This window comes from Oncorhynchus tshawytscha, linkage group LG24 (assembly GCF_018296145.1).
Source record: "Oncorhynchus tshawytscha isolate Ot180627B linkage group LG24, Otsh_v2.0, whole genome shotgun sequence".
In the NCBI taxonomy this organism is placed as follows: Eukaryota; Metazoa; Chordata; class Actinopteri; order Salmoniformes; family Salmonidae; genus Oncorhynchus; species Oncorhynchus tshawytscha.
Window position 1 is genome coordinate 26,698,530 of NC_056452.1, and position 19,771 is coordinate 26,718,300.

The 19,771-nt window shown below is 44.7% G+C and overlaps 1 protein-coding gene across 2 annotated transcripts in view; it reads left to right on the plus strand.

The window, feature by feature from the left end:
• The first annotated feature begins 13,033 nt into the window (after nucleotides 1–13,033).
• The window catches only part of LOC112223359 (myosin phosphatase Rho-interacting protein), a 77,890-nt gene continuing 71,152 nt past the window's right edge, over nucleotides 13,034–19,771 (plus strand). Inside the window, exon 1 of one of the 2 annotated variants that reach the window (XM_042305588.1) lies at nucleotides 13,034–13,918. In XM_042305588.1, the coding sequence (XP_042161522.1) occupies nucleotides 13,796–13,918 (123 nt within the window). In that variant the 5' untranslated portion in view covers nucleotides 13,034–13,795. The remainder of the gene's footprint in view (nucleotides 13,919–19,771) is intronic. The other variant, XM_042305589.1, reaches the window with a different exon arrangement.

Sequence of the window (19,771 nt, forward strand, 5' to 3'; positions counted from 1 at the left end):
TCACTGACACTGACTCAACTCCAGCCACTTTAATAATGGGAATTGATGGGAATTGATGTAAATATATAAACAATGCTACCTTATATAATGTTACTTACCCTACATTGTTCATCTCATATGCATACGTTGATACTGTACTCTATATCATCGACTGCATCCTTATGTAATACATGTATCACTAGCCACTTTAACTATGCCACTTGGTTTACATACTTATCTCATATGTATATACTGTACTCTATATCATCTACTGTATCTTGCCTATGCTGCTCTGTACCATCACTCATTCATATATCCTTATGTACATATTCTTTATCCCCTTACACTGTGCATAAGACAGTAGTTTTGGAATTGTTAGTTAGATTACTTGTTGGTTATTACTGCATTGTCGGAACTAGAAGCACAAGCATTTCGCTACACTCGCATTAACATCTGCTAACCATGTGTATGTGACAAATATTTTTTTTTATTTGATTTGATTTGATTTGAAGTCCAGCAGCACCAACTTGGGAGGAAATGTCTGAGCAGAGGAAAGAGGGATGAAAAATGAAAATAACATATGGATGAGAGAAGCAAGGACAGGAGAGGGACTTTATACTGTTAAGACAACTTTACATTAAGCAATACAATACCAACATGGGTGTGAAGTTCTGAAGACAGCTGGCGCTTGCTTGTGCTAGGAATAAATGATTTTTTAACCTCTTACCCTAACTTTAAACTCCTCTTACACTGTCACAAGTGTAGAGAGGTGGAGGCAGTCGCAGGTTTAGAAATACTGAATTTATTAAAGCTCCAAAGTGCTAAATAATAAAGTGCTCAGGAAATAGTAGGAGAGATTCCTCTCGGGAAATAGTAGGAGAGATTCCTCTCGGGAAATAGTAGGAGAGATTCCTCTCGGGAAATAGTAGGAGAGATTCCTCTCGGGAAATAGTAGGAGAGATTCCTCTCGGGAAATAGTAGGAGAGATTCCTCTCGGGAAATAGTAGGAGAGATTCCTCTCGGGAAATAGTAGGAGAGATTCCTCTCGGGAAGTAGTAGGAGAGATTCCTCTCGGGAAATAGTAGGAGAGATTCCTCTCGGGAAAACAAGCAACGTATACAATGACCGACAAATACAAATGACAGAGGGAGTATATATACAGTGACAGAGTGGGGATTGGAAGCAGGTTTGTGTTGTGATGACGAGACAAGTCCCGGGTTGATGAGAGAAAGGCTTTTGCCAGCAGCAGGTTCGGCAGCAGCTAGAAGGCCGGCGACGCTGAACGCCTGAGTCGGACAGGAGGGGGCGCCAAAGCGAAGGCTGGTGTGACACACACTTAACTTACTCCATAACAGGAGTCTTTGCTCATCATCATATCTCCCCTTTCTAGTGTTGGTGTTGATGACATATGTCATTTTTCCACGAACACACCACTGCTCTGCCCTGTGCAGCAGAGAGACACCCGGAGGACAGAGCACTTTCAGAGGGGATAACCTGCCATTGTCTGTCATCAGAAGAGGAATGTTGACAGGGGAGATGGAGACAACAGACGAGCATAAAACTATGATAAGGACTTTAATTAGTTAACTCCTATTAGTGTTGTGACTCATCACTCTGGGTTCAGCCTCGCTGGTCAATGACTCACCACTCTGGGGTTCAGCCGCACTGGTCAATGACTCACCACTCTGGGGTTCAGCCGCACTGGTCAATGACTCACCACTCTGGGTTCAGCCTCGCTGGTCAATGACTCCCCACTCTGGGGTTCAGCCTCGCTGGTCAATGACTCACCACTCTGGGGTTCAGCCTCGCTGGTCAATGACTCCCCACTCTGGGGTTTAGCCCCGCTGGTCAATGACTCCCCACTCTGGGGTTCAGCCTCGCTGGTCAATGACTCCCCACTCTGGGGTTTAGCCCCGCTGGTCAATGACTCCCCACTCTGGGGTTTAGCCCCACTGGTCAATGACTCCCCACTCTGGGATCAGCCCTGCTGGTTAATGACTCACCACGCTGGGTTCATTCAAAGTGTTGTACAGAGACTACATCTTGTCCCAGCTGGGCCCACACAGAATCAACTTGACACCACCCTTATGGAAGAGACAAGCACACTCTGGACTGGGAGGGAGGTATGGAGGGAGAAAGGAGTGGGAGAGAAAGTGTCATGCCCTGATCCGTTTCACCTGTTTTTGTGCTTGTCTCCACCCCCCTCCAGGTGTCGCCAATCTTCCCCACTTATCCCCTGGGTATTTATACCAGTGTTTTCTGTCTGTCTGTTGCCAGTTGGTCTTGTTTGTTCAAGTCAACCACTGTTTGTCTCAGCGCTTGCTTTTCCTAGTCTCTCTTTTTCCTCGTCCTCCTGGTTTTGACCCTTGCCTGTTCTGACTCTGAGCCTGCTTACCGTCTTGTGATTTTACCCCTACTCTGGATTACCTGGGCCTGCCTGAGGTCCTGTACCTTGGCCTCGCTACTCTGGATTACCGACCTCTGCCTGCCTTGACCTGTCGTTTGCCTGCCCCTGTTGTTGCAATAAATGTTGTTACTTCTACACAGTCTGCACTTGGGTCTTACCTGAAACCTGATAGAAAGAGAGGGATGGATTTAATTAACTGTGGTATTAACCCTGTTCAAGGTGGAAGCCTCTTGTTTCTGCATTGAACAATTGTTTTTATTTTTAAAGGGGTAGATCAGCTTTAATATTGCAGATAGATGTTGGCTTCTATGTACGTATCTTCATCATTTCCAATCCCCCATATATTTTTTTGTAAATATATATATTTATATACAGTACCAGACAAAAGTTTGGACACACCTAAACATTCAAGGGTTTTTCTTTATTTTTGCTATTTTCTACATTGTAGAATAATAGCGAAGACATCCAAACTATGAAATAGCACATATGGAATCATACAGTAACCAAAAAAGTGTAAAACAAATCTAAATATATTTTATATTTGAGGTTCTTCAAAGTAGTCACCTTATCCCTTCATGACATCTTTGCACTCTTGGCATTCTCTCAACCAGCTTCACCTAGAATGCTTTTCCAACAGTCTTGAAGGAGTTCCCACATATGCTGAGCACTTTTCCTAGGCTGCTTTTCCTTCACTCTGCGGTCCAACTCATCCCAAACCATCTCAATTTGGTTGAGGTCAGGTGATTGTGGAGGCCAGGTCATCTAATGTAGCACTCCATCACTCTCCTTCTTGGTAAAATATCCCTTACACAGTCTGGAGGTGTGTTGGGTCATTGTCCTGTTGAAAAACAAATGATACGCCAAACCAGATGGGATGGCGTATTGCTGCAGAATGCAGTGGTAGCCATTCTGGTTAAGTGTGCCTTGAATTATAAATACATCACAGACAGTGTCACCAGCAAAGCACCCCCACACCATAACACCTCCTCCTCTTCCATGCTTTATGGTGGGAACCACACATGCAGAGATCATCCGTTCACCCACACCGTGTCTCACAAAGACACAGCGGTTGGAACCAAAAATCTCCAATTTGGACTTAAGACCAAAGGACAAATTTCCACCAGTCTAATGTCCATTACTCATCTTGGCCAAAGCAAGTCTCTTCTTCTTATTGGTGTCCTTTAGTAGTGGTTTCTTTGCAGCAATTCAACCATGAAGGCCTGATTCACACAGTCTCCTCTGAGCAGTTGATGTTGAGATGTGTCTGTTACTTGAACTCCATGAAGCACTTATTTGGGCTGCAATTTCTGAGGCTGGTTACTCTAACTTATCCTCTGCACCAGAGTTACCTCTGGGTCTTCCTTTCCTGTGGTGGTCCTCATGAGAGCCAGTTTCATCATAGCGTTTGATGGTTTTTGCGACTGCATTGAAATGTTCCGTATTGACTGACCTTCATGTCTTAAAGTAATGATTGACTGTTGTTTCTCTTAACTTATTTAAGCTGTTCTTGCCATAATATGGACTTGGTATTTTACCAAATAGGGCTATCTTCTGTATACCCCCTACCTTGTCACAACACAACTGATTGGCTCATGCACATTAAGAAGGAAAGATATTCCACAAATGAACTTTTAAGAAAGCACACCTGTTAATTGAAATGCATTCCAGGTCCTTACCTCATGAAGCTGGTTGAGAGAATGCCAAGACTATGAAAAACTGTCATCACGGCAAATTGTGGCTATTTAAAGTATCTCAAATATTAAATATATTTTGATTTGTTTAAAATTACACTTTTTTGGTTACAACATGATTCCTTATGTGTTATTTCATAGTTTTGACATCTTCACTATTATTCTACAATGTAGAAAATAGTAAAAAATAAAGAAAAACCCTAGGTGTTCTAAAACTTTTGACCGGTAGTGTGTGTGTATATATATATATATATATATATATATTACATATTTTCCTTGATGATTTTCCACTAACCCTACCATCCCTCCCTTAATTGGAGTTATCTAATGGCCAACAACTCTTAGGCTCCTACCTCCAGTTTGTACAGACTATATACATTTTACGGACATTTTACGGACACAGTACATTTTTAAAATAGTTATCTTTAGTTTGTTTTTAGTCCCATCCTTCAGCTACCCTTAACCCCTCCCATCTATATCTGAACACCATCCAGTCCCATCCTTCAGCTACCCTCAACTCCTCCCATCTATATCTGAACACCATCCAGTCCCATCCTTCAGCTACCCTCAACCCCTCCCATCTATCTCTGAACACCATCCAGTCCCATCCTTCAGCTACCCTTAACCACTCACATCTATATCTGAACACCATCCAGTCCCATCCTTCAGCTACCCTCAACCCCTCCCATCTATCTCTGAACACCATCCAGTCCCATCCTTCAGCTACCCTTAACCCCTCCCATCTATATCTGAACACCATCCAGTCCCATCCTTCAGCTACCCTCAACTCCTCCCATCTATATCTGAACACCATCCAGTCCCATCCTTCAGCTACCCTCAACCCCTCCCATCTATCTCTGAACACCATCCAGTCCCATCCTTCAGCTACCCTTAACCCTAACCCCTCCCATCTATATCTGAACACCATCCAGTCCCATCCTTCAGCTACCCTTAACCCCTCCCATCTATATCTGAACACCATCCAGTCCCATCCTTCAGCTACCCTTAACCCCTCCCATCTATATCTGAACACCATCCAGTCCCATCCTTCAGCTACCCTTAACCCCTCCCATCTATATCTGAACACCATCCAGTCCCATCCTTCAGCTACCCTTAACCCCTCCCATCTATATCTGAACACCATCCAGTCCCATCCTTCAGCTACCCTCAACTCCTCCCATCTATATCTGAACACCATCCAGTCCCATCCTTCAGCTACCCTCAACCCCTCCCATCTATCTCTGAACACCATCCAGTCCCATCCTTCAGCTACCCTTAACCCCTCCCATCTATATCTGAACACCATCCAGTCCCATCCTTCAGCTACCCTCAACCCCTCCCATCTATCTCTGAATACCATCCAGTCCCATCCTTCAGCTACCCTTAACCCCTCCCATCTATATCTGAACACCATCCAGTCCCATCCTTCAGCTACCCTCAACCCCCCCCATCTTTCTCTGAACACCATCCAGTTTTGATTTCTATTTGCCATATATTTTCCAACTGTGCTGTGATGTTCACAAAAGTTCTGAACCTTTCTAGTTTCATAGATTCTACCTATTGTAAAAAAAAAAATTGACTAAAGGTGGCAGGAAGCCTGACGGTTAGAGCGTTGGGCCAGTAATCAAAAGTTGCTGGATCAAATCCCTGAGCTGACAAGGAAAAAATCTGTTACTCTGCCACTGATCAAGGCACTTAATCCACTGCTCACCTAAGATGTGGATGTCAATTATGCGGAAGACACATTTCAGTTGTACAACTGATTAGATATCCCTATTATATTACTGATCGATTGACTATGACTTTTTAAATCACTCAGCATGTTACATTGTTTCTTCCCAGGCTATTCTTGAATGGTGATGCATTTATACAGTTCATTCAAATTTCCGCCATTTGAATTGAGATTGAATTACAAATAAGGCTATCCTCACCACTTCCCACTCTTGACATCAGTGATGACCTCTACGTTGTTCTTGACCTTGGAATGATCTGGTAATAGATGTAGAAGATCCCTGCAGCCACCACGATTAGCATGGTTAGCACCATCACACTGGGGACCTCCATCTTCTGCAGGAACGAGAGGGGGGGACAGGAGAGAGAGGGGGGGGTAGGAGAGAGAGAGAGGGGAGAGAGAGAGAGAGGGGGGGAGAGAGGGAGGGAGAGAGAGAGGGGGGATAGAGGAGAGAGAGAGAGGAGGGGGAGGGAGAGGAGAGAGAGAGGGGGAGGGAGAGAGGAGGGATAGAGAGAGAGAGAGAGGGGAGAGAGAGAGAGAGAGGGGGATAGGAGAGAGAGGGAGGGATAGAGAGAGAGAGAGAGAGGGGAGAGAGAGAGAGAGAGAGAGAGAGAGGAGAGAGAGAGAGAGAGAGAGAGAGAGAGAGAGAGAGAGAGAGAGAGAGAGAGAGAGAGAGAGAGAGAGAGAGAGAGAGAGAGAGAGGCCATCAGTAACTGGAGCTCCCGAGTGGCGGAGCAGTCTAAGGCACTGCATCTCAGTGCTTGAGGCGTCACTTCACACACCAGGCTGTGTCACAACTGGCTGTGATTGGGAGTCCCATAGGGCGGTGCACAATTGGGCCAGCGTCGTTAGGGTTTGGCCGGGGTAGGCCGTCATTGTAAATTAGAATTTGTTCTTAACTGACTTGCCTAGTTAAATAAAATAAAAAATACACAATATGTGATTGTTTTGTACTGCAGTCTGTGATGTGGTTTGTGATGTACAATATTTTAAGTTCAAATCATGTTTGTGTATCATTGACAAACAGAAATCATATCTCAATATAATGTTATCAAATAGCAAATATTTAAACTCTAGTAAAAGTTCTACATTTGAGGAATGAACCTGGGATAAGGTGTCTACCGCAGGACAGAATTCAACACCCCTCTTCCTATATTCACGTAAAGACGTGAAAGAGGATGATAGAGAAACCCGTGGGTTTCACCATGTAGAGGCAGTCATATGGCTTTGACTCTGAACCCTTCCTGAGGACAGCTGTGCTCACTTCCAAACAAAACAAATCAAATCAAATCAAATGGATTTATATAGCCCTTTGTACATCAGCTGATATCTCAAAGTGCTGTACAGAAACCCAGCCTAAAACCCCAAACAGCAAGCAATGCAGGTGTAGAAGCACGGTGGCTAGGAAAAACTAGCTAGAAAGGCCAAAACCTAGGAAGAAACCTAGAGAGGAACCAGGCTATGAGGGGTGGCTAGTCCTCTTCTGGCTGTGCCGGGTGGAGATTATAACAGAGCATGGCCAAGATGTTCAAATGTTCATAAATGACCAGCATGGTCAAATAATAATCACAGTAGTTGTCTAGGGTGCAGCAAGTCAGCACCTCAGGAGTAAATGTCAGTTGGCTTTTCATAGCCGATCATTAAGAGTATCTCTACCATTCCTGCTGTCTCTAGAGAGTTGAAAACAGCAGGTCTGGGACAGGTAGCACGTCCGGTGAACAGGTCAGGATTCCATAGCCGCAGGTAGAACAGTTGAAACTGGAGCAGCAGCACGACCAGGTGGACTGGGGACAGCAAGGAGTCATCATGCCAGGTAGTCCTGAGGCATGGTCCTAGGGCTCAGGTCCTCAGAGAGAGAAAGAAAGAGAGAAAGAGAGAATTAGAGAGAGCATACTTAAATTCACACAGGACACCGGATAAGACAGGAGAAGTACTCCAGATATAACAACCTGACCCTAGCCCCCCGACACATAAACTACTGCAGCATAAATACTGGAGGCTGAGACAGGAGGGGTCAGGAGACACTGTGGACCCATCCGATGATACCCCCGGACAGGGCCAAACAGGAAGGATATAACCCCATCCACTTTGCCAAAGCACAGCCCCCACACCACTAGAGGGATATCTTCAACCACCAACTTACCATCCTGAGACAAGGCTGAGTATAGCCCACAAAGACAGCAAGAACACGTCAGTGACTCAACCCACTCAAGTGACGCACCCCTCCTAAGGACGGCATGAGAGAGCACCAGTAAGCCAGTGACTCAGCCCCAGTAATAGGGTTAGAGGCAGAGAATCTCAGTGGAAAGAGGGGAACCGGCCAGGCAGAGACAGCAAGGGTGGTTCGTTGCTCCAGAGCCTTTCCATTCACCTTCACACTCCTGGGCCAGACTACACTCAATCATATGACCCACTGAAGAGATGAGTCTTCAGTAAAGACTTAAAGGTTGAGACCGAGTCTGCGTCTCTCACGTGGGTAGGCAGACCATTCCATAAAAATGGAGCTCTATAGGAGAAAGCCTTGCCTCCAGCTGTTTGTTTAGAAATTCTAGGGACAGTTAGGAGGCCTACGTCTTGTGACCGTAGCGTACATGTAGGTATGTACGGCAGGACCAAATCAGAAAGATAGGTAGGAGCAAGCCCATGTAATGCTTTGTAGGTTAGCAGAAAACCCTTGAAATCAGCCCTTGCCTTAACAGGAAGCCAATGTAGGGAGGCTAGCACTGGAGTAATATGATCAAATTTCTTTGGTTCTAGTCAGGATTCTAGCAGCCGTATTTAGCACTAACTGAAGTTTATTTAGTGCTTTATCCGGGTAGCCGGAAAGTAGAGCATTGCAGTAGTGTAACTTAGAAGTAACAAAAGCATGGATTCAATTTTCTGCATCATTTTTGGACAGAATGTTTCTGACTTTTGCAATGTTATGTAGATAAAAAAGCTGTCCTTGAAACAGTCTTGATATGTTCATCAAAAGAGAGATCAGGGTCCAGAGTAACGCCAAGGTCCTTCACAGTTTTATTTGAGACAACTGTACAACCATCAAGATTAATTGTCAGATTCAACAGAAGATCCCTTTGTTTCTTGGTGGAACGTTTGCAGCCATCCACTTCCTTAAGTCAAACCCACACCAAACCCCAAGGCCTACTTCCAAACCCACCCCAAACCCCAATGCCTACTTCCAAACCCACCCCAAACCCCAAGCCCTACTTCCAAACTCACCCCCCCAAACCCCAATGCCTACTTCCAAACCCACCCCAAACCCCAAGGCCTACTTCCAAACCCACCCCAAACCCCAAGGCCTACTTCCAAACCCACCCCAAACCCCAATGCCTACTTCCAAACCCACCCCAAACCCCAAGGCCTACTTCCAAACCCACCCCAAACCCCAAGGCCTACTTCCAAACCCACCCCAAACCCCAAGGCCTACTTCCAAACCCACCCCAAACCCCAAGGACTACTTCCAAACCGACCCCAAACCCCTTGGCTCTAGATCTACAAGGATTGGATAGGAACATGCATATGGCAAAGACACCACTTATTTAACCACTTAACCACCTAGAGGGCAAACACTTCTATTTTACTCCTACACTCTAGAAAAAAAGGTGCTATCTAGAACCAAATGGGTTCTTTGGCTGTACCCATAGAATAACCTTTTGAAGAACCCCATTTGTTTCCAAGTAGAAGCCTTTTGGGTTCCAGGTAGAACCTGTTCCACAAAGGGTTCTACATGGAACCAAAAAGAGCTATACATGTAACCAAAAAGGGTTCTCTATGGGGACAACCGCAGAACCCTTTTTACTCGGCACACTGACAATATTACTAAAATATAGCCACACCAGTAGCCCCAATCACGTACAGTCACTGTATACAAAAGACAATACACACAACATCCCCCCTCTAATCGATGTATATCCCTGTCTTTCCCCTGTGGATGTGAGCCTCCAGGGTTTTGCAGGGTGAGTGTGGTAGCACTGATGACACACTGGCCATGTAAAGAGTGTCTGAGGAAAACACCGAAAAACACCGAAAAATACCTTGGGCCGGACCAAGCTGCCTGTTGCCACTAAATGCCTTTCTGTCACCTCGAGGCTAGTCACTAAATGCCCCCCAGGATAGTCATTAAATGCCCCCCCAGGACAGTCACTAAATGCCTCCAGGATAGTCATTAAATGCCTAAAGGATAGTCACTAAATGCCTCCAGGACAGTCACTAAGTGCCTCCAGGATAGTCATTACATGCCTCCAGGACAGTCACTAAATGCCTCCAGGATAGTCACTAAATGCCTCCAGGACAGTCACTAAGTGCCTCCAGGATAGTCATTACATGCCTCCAGGACAGTCATTAAATGCCCCCAGGACAGTCACTAAATGCCCCTCAGGATAGTCACTAAATGCCCCTCAGGATAGTCACTAAATGCCTCCAGGATAGTCACTAAATGCCTCCAAGATAGTCATTACATGCCTCCAGGACAGTCACTAAATGCCTCCAGGATAGTCACTAAATGCCTACAGGACAGTCACTAAATGCCTCCAGGATAGTCACTAAATGCCTCCAGGATAGTCACTAAATGCCTCCAAGATAGTCATTACATGCCTCCAGGACAGTCACTAAATGCCTCCAGGATAGTCACTAAATGCCTCCAGGATAGTCACTAAATGCCTCCAGGATAGTCACTAAATGCCTCCAGGACAGTCACTAAATGCCTCCAGGACAGCCTCAGGATAGTCACTAAATGCCTCCAGGACAGCCATTAAATGCCTCCAGGACAGTCAGTAAATGCCTCCAGGACAGTCACTAAGTGCCTCCAGGATAGTCACTAAATGCCTCCAGGATACTTGCACTGTGTCACACCCAGGATAGTCCCTGGGTACCCCTAGGAAGGAAATGGGGACATAAACACATGACCTTACCCACCCTGTACAATAAGAAATATAACTTACCGTGACACCAATTCTCATAAACAAAAGCGATATGCGTGCTCTGTATGCAGGCACCACCAAAGCATTGGTAGGTTGACACAAGGCCTAGGGATCTGTCTATGTTATCGCCTGGTTAACAAATAGGCTAGACGGCTACAGCACACACACTCACACACACACACACACACACACACACACACACACACACACACACACAAACACCTGTCATCTGAGTTCTCGGATCACTTACAGTTTGCGTAAGGCAATAATCCTCTGTTGTTTTCCAGGTTCAGTTAGGTAACCGATCTATGCCTCTATCCCTTCGTCCATTCAAATGTATTATCTCTGTCTGAAAATAAGCTTATTGTTAGCATCAGAACTATTCAGACGCTTACTTGTCACTGATTAATGAATAAGTTACCAATCAGTTTTTAAATGACGTGCTAGTTACTGCAATTGAACTGCAACTGTGTAACTAAATGCCAAACATATTACTTCATCGCACTCCATCTACACTGTATCAACAAAATAATTGAACAACAATGTGAACAGATTCTACAGTTGTGTGCCTTGTTGATTGTCGCATTATGAGTAGGCATATATAGTGCCCAAAATCTATTTTAGAGGTTCACTATGGGCATGCAAACTATGTTGATAACAAGTAGGCTACCTCTGTATGCAGATGTTATCATTGACATCTGAGGACTAATTTACAGTGTGGTGGAAAAACCACTAAGAAGGCAGTCCGATCTCAATATACTAAAACTTTATTTGAACGTGTGTGGGGGAAAACCAATTCGATTCATTCTCATTTTATAAAGACCGAGGATGGGTGGGGTGTTTCACATACCCTTCGAATGAGTGCGGTAGTTCTGCTTATCGTCGCAGATAGTAGGACAGACTTGTGATACTAGACTGTAGGAATATTACAATGGTACGTGAAAGATCTGGGATTTTCAGGGATGTGTCAGAAACCACGACTTGAAAACTCTACGGATTGAAAGAATGTCTGTGTAAATTGGATGTTACATGTTCAGCAACAGAAAAGCTGAGCTATAATCACAGAAGACACGTTGATGCCCATCACTTAATAGCCTTGAGGGTGGCAAAGTTGACAGACAGCATAAAATATGACAACATGGTGTCACAGTTGAAAAATGCTTTAGTATGCTAACTTGAAGCAGTTTAAGTTGAAATGGTGCTGGTATAGTGGAGGCAGGGCTCCTGTTGTCTTTGTGATGACTGTAACTCCATGGTTCTAAATCAGTAGTTGTTTAGTGTTGAAAACGTTAACTTGCTTAGGTGCAGGTGATAATAACGGCTTGTCACATGCAGTATTTGCTTTGTCACCGGACAGATGTTGCTCTCTGGTTTTGTGATGAAACAAACGTATCTGTTGTTGAATTTATTCCGCCACTGTGTGATTGTTGTCTTATTGTTGTCACGGCCTTATTGTTTATCACGGTGGCGTGTGAACTAATGGGCTATAGAGCAAACAACACAATTATCACAAGGTTGTAGGTTGTAATATGGCTTTTTTACTGCCTTGGCTTGGCTTCCTCAGAGATTTTACCAAGCACCGCTACTGGTTTTGTCCCTGGTACTTATTCCATTAGCTATTGATCCTGGGTTGGTTTTAGGATGGGATAACAGAAGAGAAATCTGATTCTAGATCCTTTCAGAGGCACAAATGGTCATTGGAGCTCTCCGTGTGGCCAATGGTTTATATATACTAGAAGACTAGTAGGGGGCGCTGTTTCGAAGCCACCACTCCTCCATTTTATTACTGTCCCATCGTTGTAACAATGATTTTAGAAGCAATAGAAAACATTTGTTTTTGCCACGTTTAATCGATTACAAACACCTTAATGCATAATGCTATTAAATTATATTATGTGAGCTTAACATATGAATAAAAACATTTAGAAATACCTTTTCCTTAAAGTATACTTTTTTTTGAGATTATTAATGTTATTGTCCCCACTACAACAACAAAATACATCAAATAAATGTACTTTTGTCCTTGAAACATTTAACTTAAATAATGTAGAATTCACTTCATTCCTATGAGGACTGCATCTTCTGCGGATTACCAATATGGCCGACTGGTAATTCAAAGCCTGTCATTGGCCAACACAAAGCAAAATACATTCTAGTGTTTATTCGTTATTGTTGCGTCCCCATCCCTAGCTAGATGGCGTTGTAAGAGCAACTATCGCGAGATACCATGACAATTCCATCAGAAAATCTGTGCGTCCGCGACCTCCCTCCCATTGGTTAAGAGATCTCCCGGAAGAAGAAAAAAAGAAGAAGAAAAATGAACCCAGGGGCGCTGCTATCCATGGAAACCAAAACCGAAAAACTCGTGTGTGCTTCAATGATTGTGTAAGAAGCGCTTCGTCTGAGTACTATGTGTCAGCGGGGAGTTAATTACGTAGAAGATTTGTATTCCACACTTCCTAAATACCTAGCTAGGCGAGAGGATTTTATTACCCAGCTTGCTAGCCAGTGAATAAACAGTCGTGATAAACTTCGCAAAGAGTTACTGTTACGTTTGTAGCTTGTTAGCCAGCTACCTCCACTTTTGTGTTTTTTTTCCCCCCTTTCAATGGGTGTAACTTAGGTTACCACCCGATGGAAGCTGTTACCTTGGAGCTTGAGGCTGCTAACACTGTGCAATTTCTATTTTTGTGGTTCGCACAATAACATTGGCTAGTTAGCTAACTATCGATTACAACAAAAACTACCTTGTTACTCGCTTGCCTTTGTGGATACAGGCCATGGACTGAATAACGCACACGAATGGTGTCGTCTAGCAGTCAATATTGGATAATGTACATTGGGTACAACTAAACAACACAAGACCTTTGAATATGGATTGTGTGTGAACTCGAGACCGCTTGTTATTGGGATGATCATGCAATTGGATTGCTGGGACAATGTGCCAAATTGGATGAAATAAACGTAGCTAAAGAAAACAACGGAATTAAACACTGTCTACATTTTTTTTCATTCTTTTTTTTTTTCTTTCACGTTTGCATTTTACGGTGAACGGAGGCGAAATACAATGTCTACGGCGAAAGACAACTCTTGCAGGAAATTCCAGGCGAACATTTTCAATAAAAGTAAATGTCAGAATTGCTTCAAACCTCGGGAGTTGCATCTCTTGACCGATCAAGATCTGAATCAGGTAATGCGTTGTTATTGTGGTGCTGTTGCCACATTGTAGCATAGGTGCTTGTAACGTGAACTCGTTGCTAATCTAGCTACAATATAACCATTTGGGCGTGTCGAGCTTGCTGTTGCTGGCAGTTTATGTAATAATTGAATTAGACAGTTAGCTAGTCAAACTTGCAATGGAACTTCGCATAGTATTGTAGGTTTTTATACCAGAGTTTTAAAACGGTGACACAGTGTTGACCTATTTCATGCGGTCTACTTTGAAATCCTAAAATCTAATTTTATTGGTCACATACACATATTTAGCAGATGTTATTGCGGCTGTAGCGAATTCCTCAAGTCTATTAATCAGCTTTCGTATTGCCAATAGTGTGTGTGTAAGACATTCAGGCTGTATCCTCATTCAGTAACTGTTTACCCTGCTTCAGCCTGACAAACTAAGGTGTGGTTCTGATGGGAAGAACCAGTGTTTCTCGCAATCATCAACCACTGGTTCAAATGTAGGAATAAGATGTGATAATATGACAATGGTGGAAAGCCACAGATTAACATTTTAGATTTGAATAGATGGATGAACCAGAGTTTTCTCTAGCTTCTGGTTAGAAATAACATTTTATAACTGGCAAATCACACCACCCATCCAAAAGGAGGAATCAGCTGACCCATCATGGGTGCTGACCCAATATTTGGGAGACATTGACCTGAACAATCCCCTTGTCCCATAGGGCTGGCATTGGCAAGCAGGGTCACCAGCTGACTCGGGGGCATTGTCTGCCACACACAGATATCTGTGGACGCAAACAATACGGTGGTGCCCTCCTGAATGTGACCCCGGCCGTGGGTTCTCTGCAGCTGAGCTGACTCAAGATTAGGGGTGTAGTGGTTCACCAAACCCATTGTTTGGTACTTGTTGCGGTTTCCGGGGTCACAGTTCAGTTTCAGTGAACAGCGGGAAAATGAAATGCCAAAAATGTTTTTTTTGTTTATTTAATAAAATCCAAAGTGTTGTTATTCCTGACTCCATACAAGATCATCAGTCGAATAAGGCCTGATCCAAGTCTAATCACATAAGAGCACCATAAGGAATAACAACACTGGACTTTCTTAAATGAAAACACACAATTACTCATCAACTATGCATCATACGGGGATGATTTCTTTATTTTGAAAGTTACATATCTTGAAAACTTGATTGCTGACAAATGCAACACGGGTTCATTGGCCATCTCATTGACAACATTGACTTTAGCTTGCATACATAGAGCGGGGTACTTCTTGTTTATTGAAATGGGTGCGAGAAGGAGAAGTTTATAACGTGGTTCGAACACTTTCACAAGGTGCTGAAAACCCCTGTTCTTAACCACTGAGATTGGGCACATATCCGTGGCTTATTAACATACCTTTCTCTCTAGTAATTCTATTTGGCCCGGTCAGAATCTGCTGCGGACGGGGTGCTTGAATGCAGGGAGAAGTTTATTATTATTATTGATGTTTTTTAGCGTTTTCGTCTTGCTTCGGTGTCGGTGTAAATGTGTCTACGTATTTGAGGTGTTGGCAGCCGCACAGGCTATTCTGGTTGAGCAGTGGCAACACCCTCTATGCCCTTCGTTGTTGTAACCTACTGGGAAGACGAAATGTTCCCAAACTAGAGGTTTAACCGATGATGAAGATCCTCCTGGTTTATCCACCACTCTCCATGATACACAACTAGTTCCCAGCTGCACCTCACAAAAGGCCAGGTTTGAAATGGGCCAGTTAATTAAGATTCACATTTTTTATTACAATGTGCACCTTGGCTCTAGTTGTTTTAACGGAATAGTCTGATGTTTTTTCATCTCACAGTAACTAGAGGCATACAATGCAGTGTTATAGGCATAGTGTCTTTTTATTCATCTCACAGTAACTAGAGGCATAGTGTCTTTTTTTTCATCTATTGTTTTTCCGTATTCATCCGATTCACAGTGCGGACCAGAGGTACCAATACGTGGACCGTTACACTCCTGCTCAAGATGTTGGTACACAACTGAAAATATGAAGCTCTAGATTCAAGTAGACACACAAAGTCAGCATGTATGTGGACTTGAGTACACATCCGTTAGAAACAAAGCTCCGTCAAGTCTTTGGTTGAAATGACACGTTTCCAGTCCAAAAAGAAGAAGCTTATCTCGCCTTTTCCTCCAGCCAGCGAAGTAGTGAATGAGAAGATCTGTCTTCCAGATCGTTAGCTAGTCTCGGTTGTATCCTGTAATTGATCCCATGCGATGACGTCCAGATGGGCCCTTGAACGTGGCTTAAGAGCAGCAACAACAGCAAGCGGTCCTCTCCTCCGAAGAGACTGTGCGTGAGGATGTGTGTGTTTGTGTGTGACGGCCTGCTTGTGATTACTGCGGGGTTAACCCCTTCTGACCCGGACTGCTGAGTCAGGCATAGAATCTTAAAGTGATTTACATCACTTTCTTAATCTCACTGAGATGCAGCCCTCCTCTCTCGGGTTAGTGCTATCCGGGATCCTTGGGAGGGCTATACACTAACCTTAACCCCTAAACATAACCCTTACCTATAACCTTTACCCAACCCTAACACTTACCAAACCATTTTTAAATTTCAACGTCAATGGGGGTGACATCAACGTTGGGACGTCCCAAGGATCCCGTTTAGACTGTCCTTTATGACGTCACAGGTGGAGCCAGAGATTCTTCTGTTCGCTGCTCTCTCTATATATAGGGCTGGAAATGACTTGGTCTCATACCCGACGAATCTTAACCTGACAACGTAAACAATAATCTTCTACGCTAGCTAGGCCTGCTTTCATAAAATAAAACCATACTTTAAAAGAACCACATTCTATCCCAAATCCATTCTGAGAAACTAGCCATGACATTGACCGCCATTTTCGACAAGACAATGTAAACATTATTGAAGACTGTAGGCTATCTGCTCGCTCGTATTATTTAATGACTTCTTTTGGGATGAGTGGACCAAATGGAAATAGCAGGAAAGTGGAAGTGTAGAAATCATAAGTGAAACATGGAGGTTGGTTCCTCTTCCCTCCACTGGGCTGCTAGTAAGTAGATGACTAGAGGTCGGGGTGCTTCCATGTTGTCCTAATGAAGTTGAAACACTGAATGACTCCAAGAGAAGCTCTCGTTTAGTCCAACTGAATTTGAGCCCTATATTAAAAAACAAGTTATTTTGAATCTGATTCTGGACATGAAGGAAAAGGGAGTTGCTGAGCTCAATCTTTCACCCTCCTGTCATTTGATCAAACCTCCCTCATGATTGCAACATTGAGAAGAGAAAAAACTTATCCATGTGGGCTAGGAATATTGTTTTGTTATCTGAAGGAAAAGGAACAGAATGTGGAGGAACAGTATCCAATATAAACAATCTCTTTGTTCTACACCGCAGTGATGGGAGGAAGGTGGAACTGTGGGAGGAGAGAGGGGCGTCAAAGCAGATTCCGTCTTTGACAGTTAGTTTAGTGGGAAAAATGACTTATTTCCCTGATGTGTAGACCTAGGTCTAGATGCCTCCAAGCTCATATGATGATGTGTGCCAGAGAGAGCACTTTGTATGTTCTTTTGGGAGAGGAGAGAGCCTAGATCCAGAAAAACAACCCCTAATAACTATCGCTGAGCTACACTGCCCTGTAGTTCCCGAGGCATCGGAGAGGGGGACAACACACTCAGGATAGATGGTGGGGGGGCAGGGAGGAGGGAGAGATGGAGGAGGCAGGGATGTGATGGAGGTATAGACAGGGATTTGAGAGAGGGTGGTGGCTGGGTGAGTGAGTGAGCAGAAACAGTCTGGGAGAGGTGGTAGGAGACGAGTATAGAGGGAAGGAGAGAGAGGAGAACTCAGGGAGGAGGTGGTGGGAGCAGGAGTATAGAGGGAAGGAGAGAGAGGAGAACTCAGGGAGGAGGTGGTGGGAGCAGGAGTATAGAGGGAAGGAGAGAGGGAGAACTCAGGGAGGAGGTGGTGGGAGCAGGGGTATGGCAAGAGTTTGGAGGGAGGAAGAGAACTCGGGGGAGGAGGTGGTGGTGGGGGCAGGAGTTTGGGGGAGGAAGGAGAGGAAGAGCTTGTGAAAGGAAGTGCGGAGGTGGTGGGAGCAGGAGTATAGAAGGAAGGAGAGAGAGGAGAACTCAGGGAGGAGGTGGTGGTGGGGGGCAGGGGTTTGGGGGAGGAAGAGAACTCGGGGAGGAGGTGGTGGTGGGGGCAGGGGTTTGGGGGAGGAAGAGAACTCGGGGAGGAGGTGGTGGTGGGGGCAGGGGTTTGGGGGAGGAAGAGAACTCGGGGAGGAGGTGGTGGTGGTGGGGGCAGGGGTTTGGGGGAGGAAGAGAACTCGGGGAGGAGGTGGTGGTGGGGGCAGGGGTTTGGGGGAGGAAGAGAACTCAGGAGGTGGTGGTGGGGGCAGGGGTTTGGGGGAGGTGGTGGTGGGGGGGCAGGGGTTTGGGGGAGGAAGAGAACTCGGGGAGGAGGTGGTGGTGGGGGCAGGGGTTTGGGGGAGGAAGAGAACTCAGGGAGGAGGTGGTGGTGGGGGCAGGGGTTTGGGGGAGGTGGGGAGGAGGTGGTGGGGGGGCAGGAGTTTAGGGGGAGGAAGGAGAGGAAGAGCTTGTGAAAGGAAGTGCGGGGTCGGGCTTGAAAGTGGAGCAGAGTTTCCCAGAGGTTACTCTCACCGGCGGAGACCAGAGTTCTAGGATACACATACATTGTTCTCAATTCCACATGGTCCAGAATCATGTATGTTAGATCGATACGTTCCATTTCTATTCCAGAATGACCAAGGCTCTGCAATAGTTTTACTTGGCTAGCAGGAGTAAGGTGGACAATCGGACTACACAGTACATTTGAATGGACTTTTTAGCATGGCTCTGAAATGAGTGGAGGAGAGAGGAAGCCCCTTCAGTCATTAAGGGCCCCTTGGTCTGTAGTGGGGAGGAAATGGAGAGTTGTGTTGAATCCCAATAACCCCCCTCCCTGAGCCCTCCCCTTGTTTTCGACTATCCCTTGGTGTGGGAGTGATACTCGAACGGAGCAGCTAGTGGTAGGGAGAGAGAAATGACCCCAGGGAATGGGACATCACTACATCAATCACACCAGAATCCGTTAATGGATATCCTACCACACAATTCAATGACGACGAGCCTCGTGTTTTTCACAGTGTCTGTACTGGAGGCAGTAACAGCTCTCCTTATTTCTCATGCAACAAATGCATACCATGTGAGAACAGTAAAACAATAATGTAGCCGTCCTCTGTGGTTCAATGTGGAGTAGTAATGTAAGCGCTTCTCTGTGGTTCAATGTGGAGTAGTAATGTAGCTGTTCAATGTGGAGTAGTAATGTAGTGCTTCTCTGTGGAGTAGTAATGTAGCGCTTCTCTGTGGTTCAATGTGGAGTAGTAATGTAGCTGTTCAATGTGGAGTAGTAATTTAGCGCTTCTCTGTGGTTCAATGTGGAGTAGTAATGTAGCGCTTCTCTGGTTCAATGTGGAGTAGTAATGTAGCTGTTCAATGTGGAGCAGTAATGTAGCTGTTCAATGTGGAGTAATAATGTAGCTGTTCAATGTGGAGTAGTAATGTGGAGTAGTAATGTAGCTGTTCAATGTGGAGTAGTAATGTAGCTGTTCAATGTGGAGTAGTAATGTGGAGTAGTAATGTGGAGTAGTAATGTAGCTGTTCAATGTGGAGTAGTAATGTAGCTGTTCAATGGAGTAATAATGTAGCTGTTCAATGTGGGGTAGTAATGTAGCTGTTCAATGTGGAGTAGTAATGTGGTGTAGTAATGTAGCTGTTCAATGTGGAGTAGTAATGTGGAGTAGTAATGTAGCTGTTCAATGTGGAGTAGTAATGTAGCTGTTCAATGT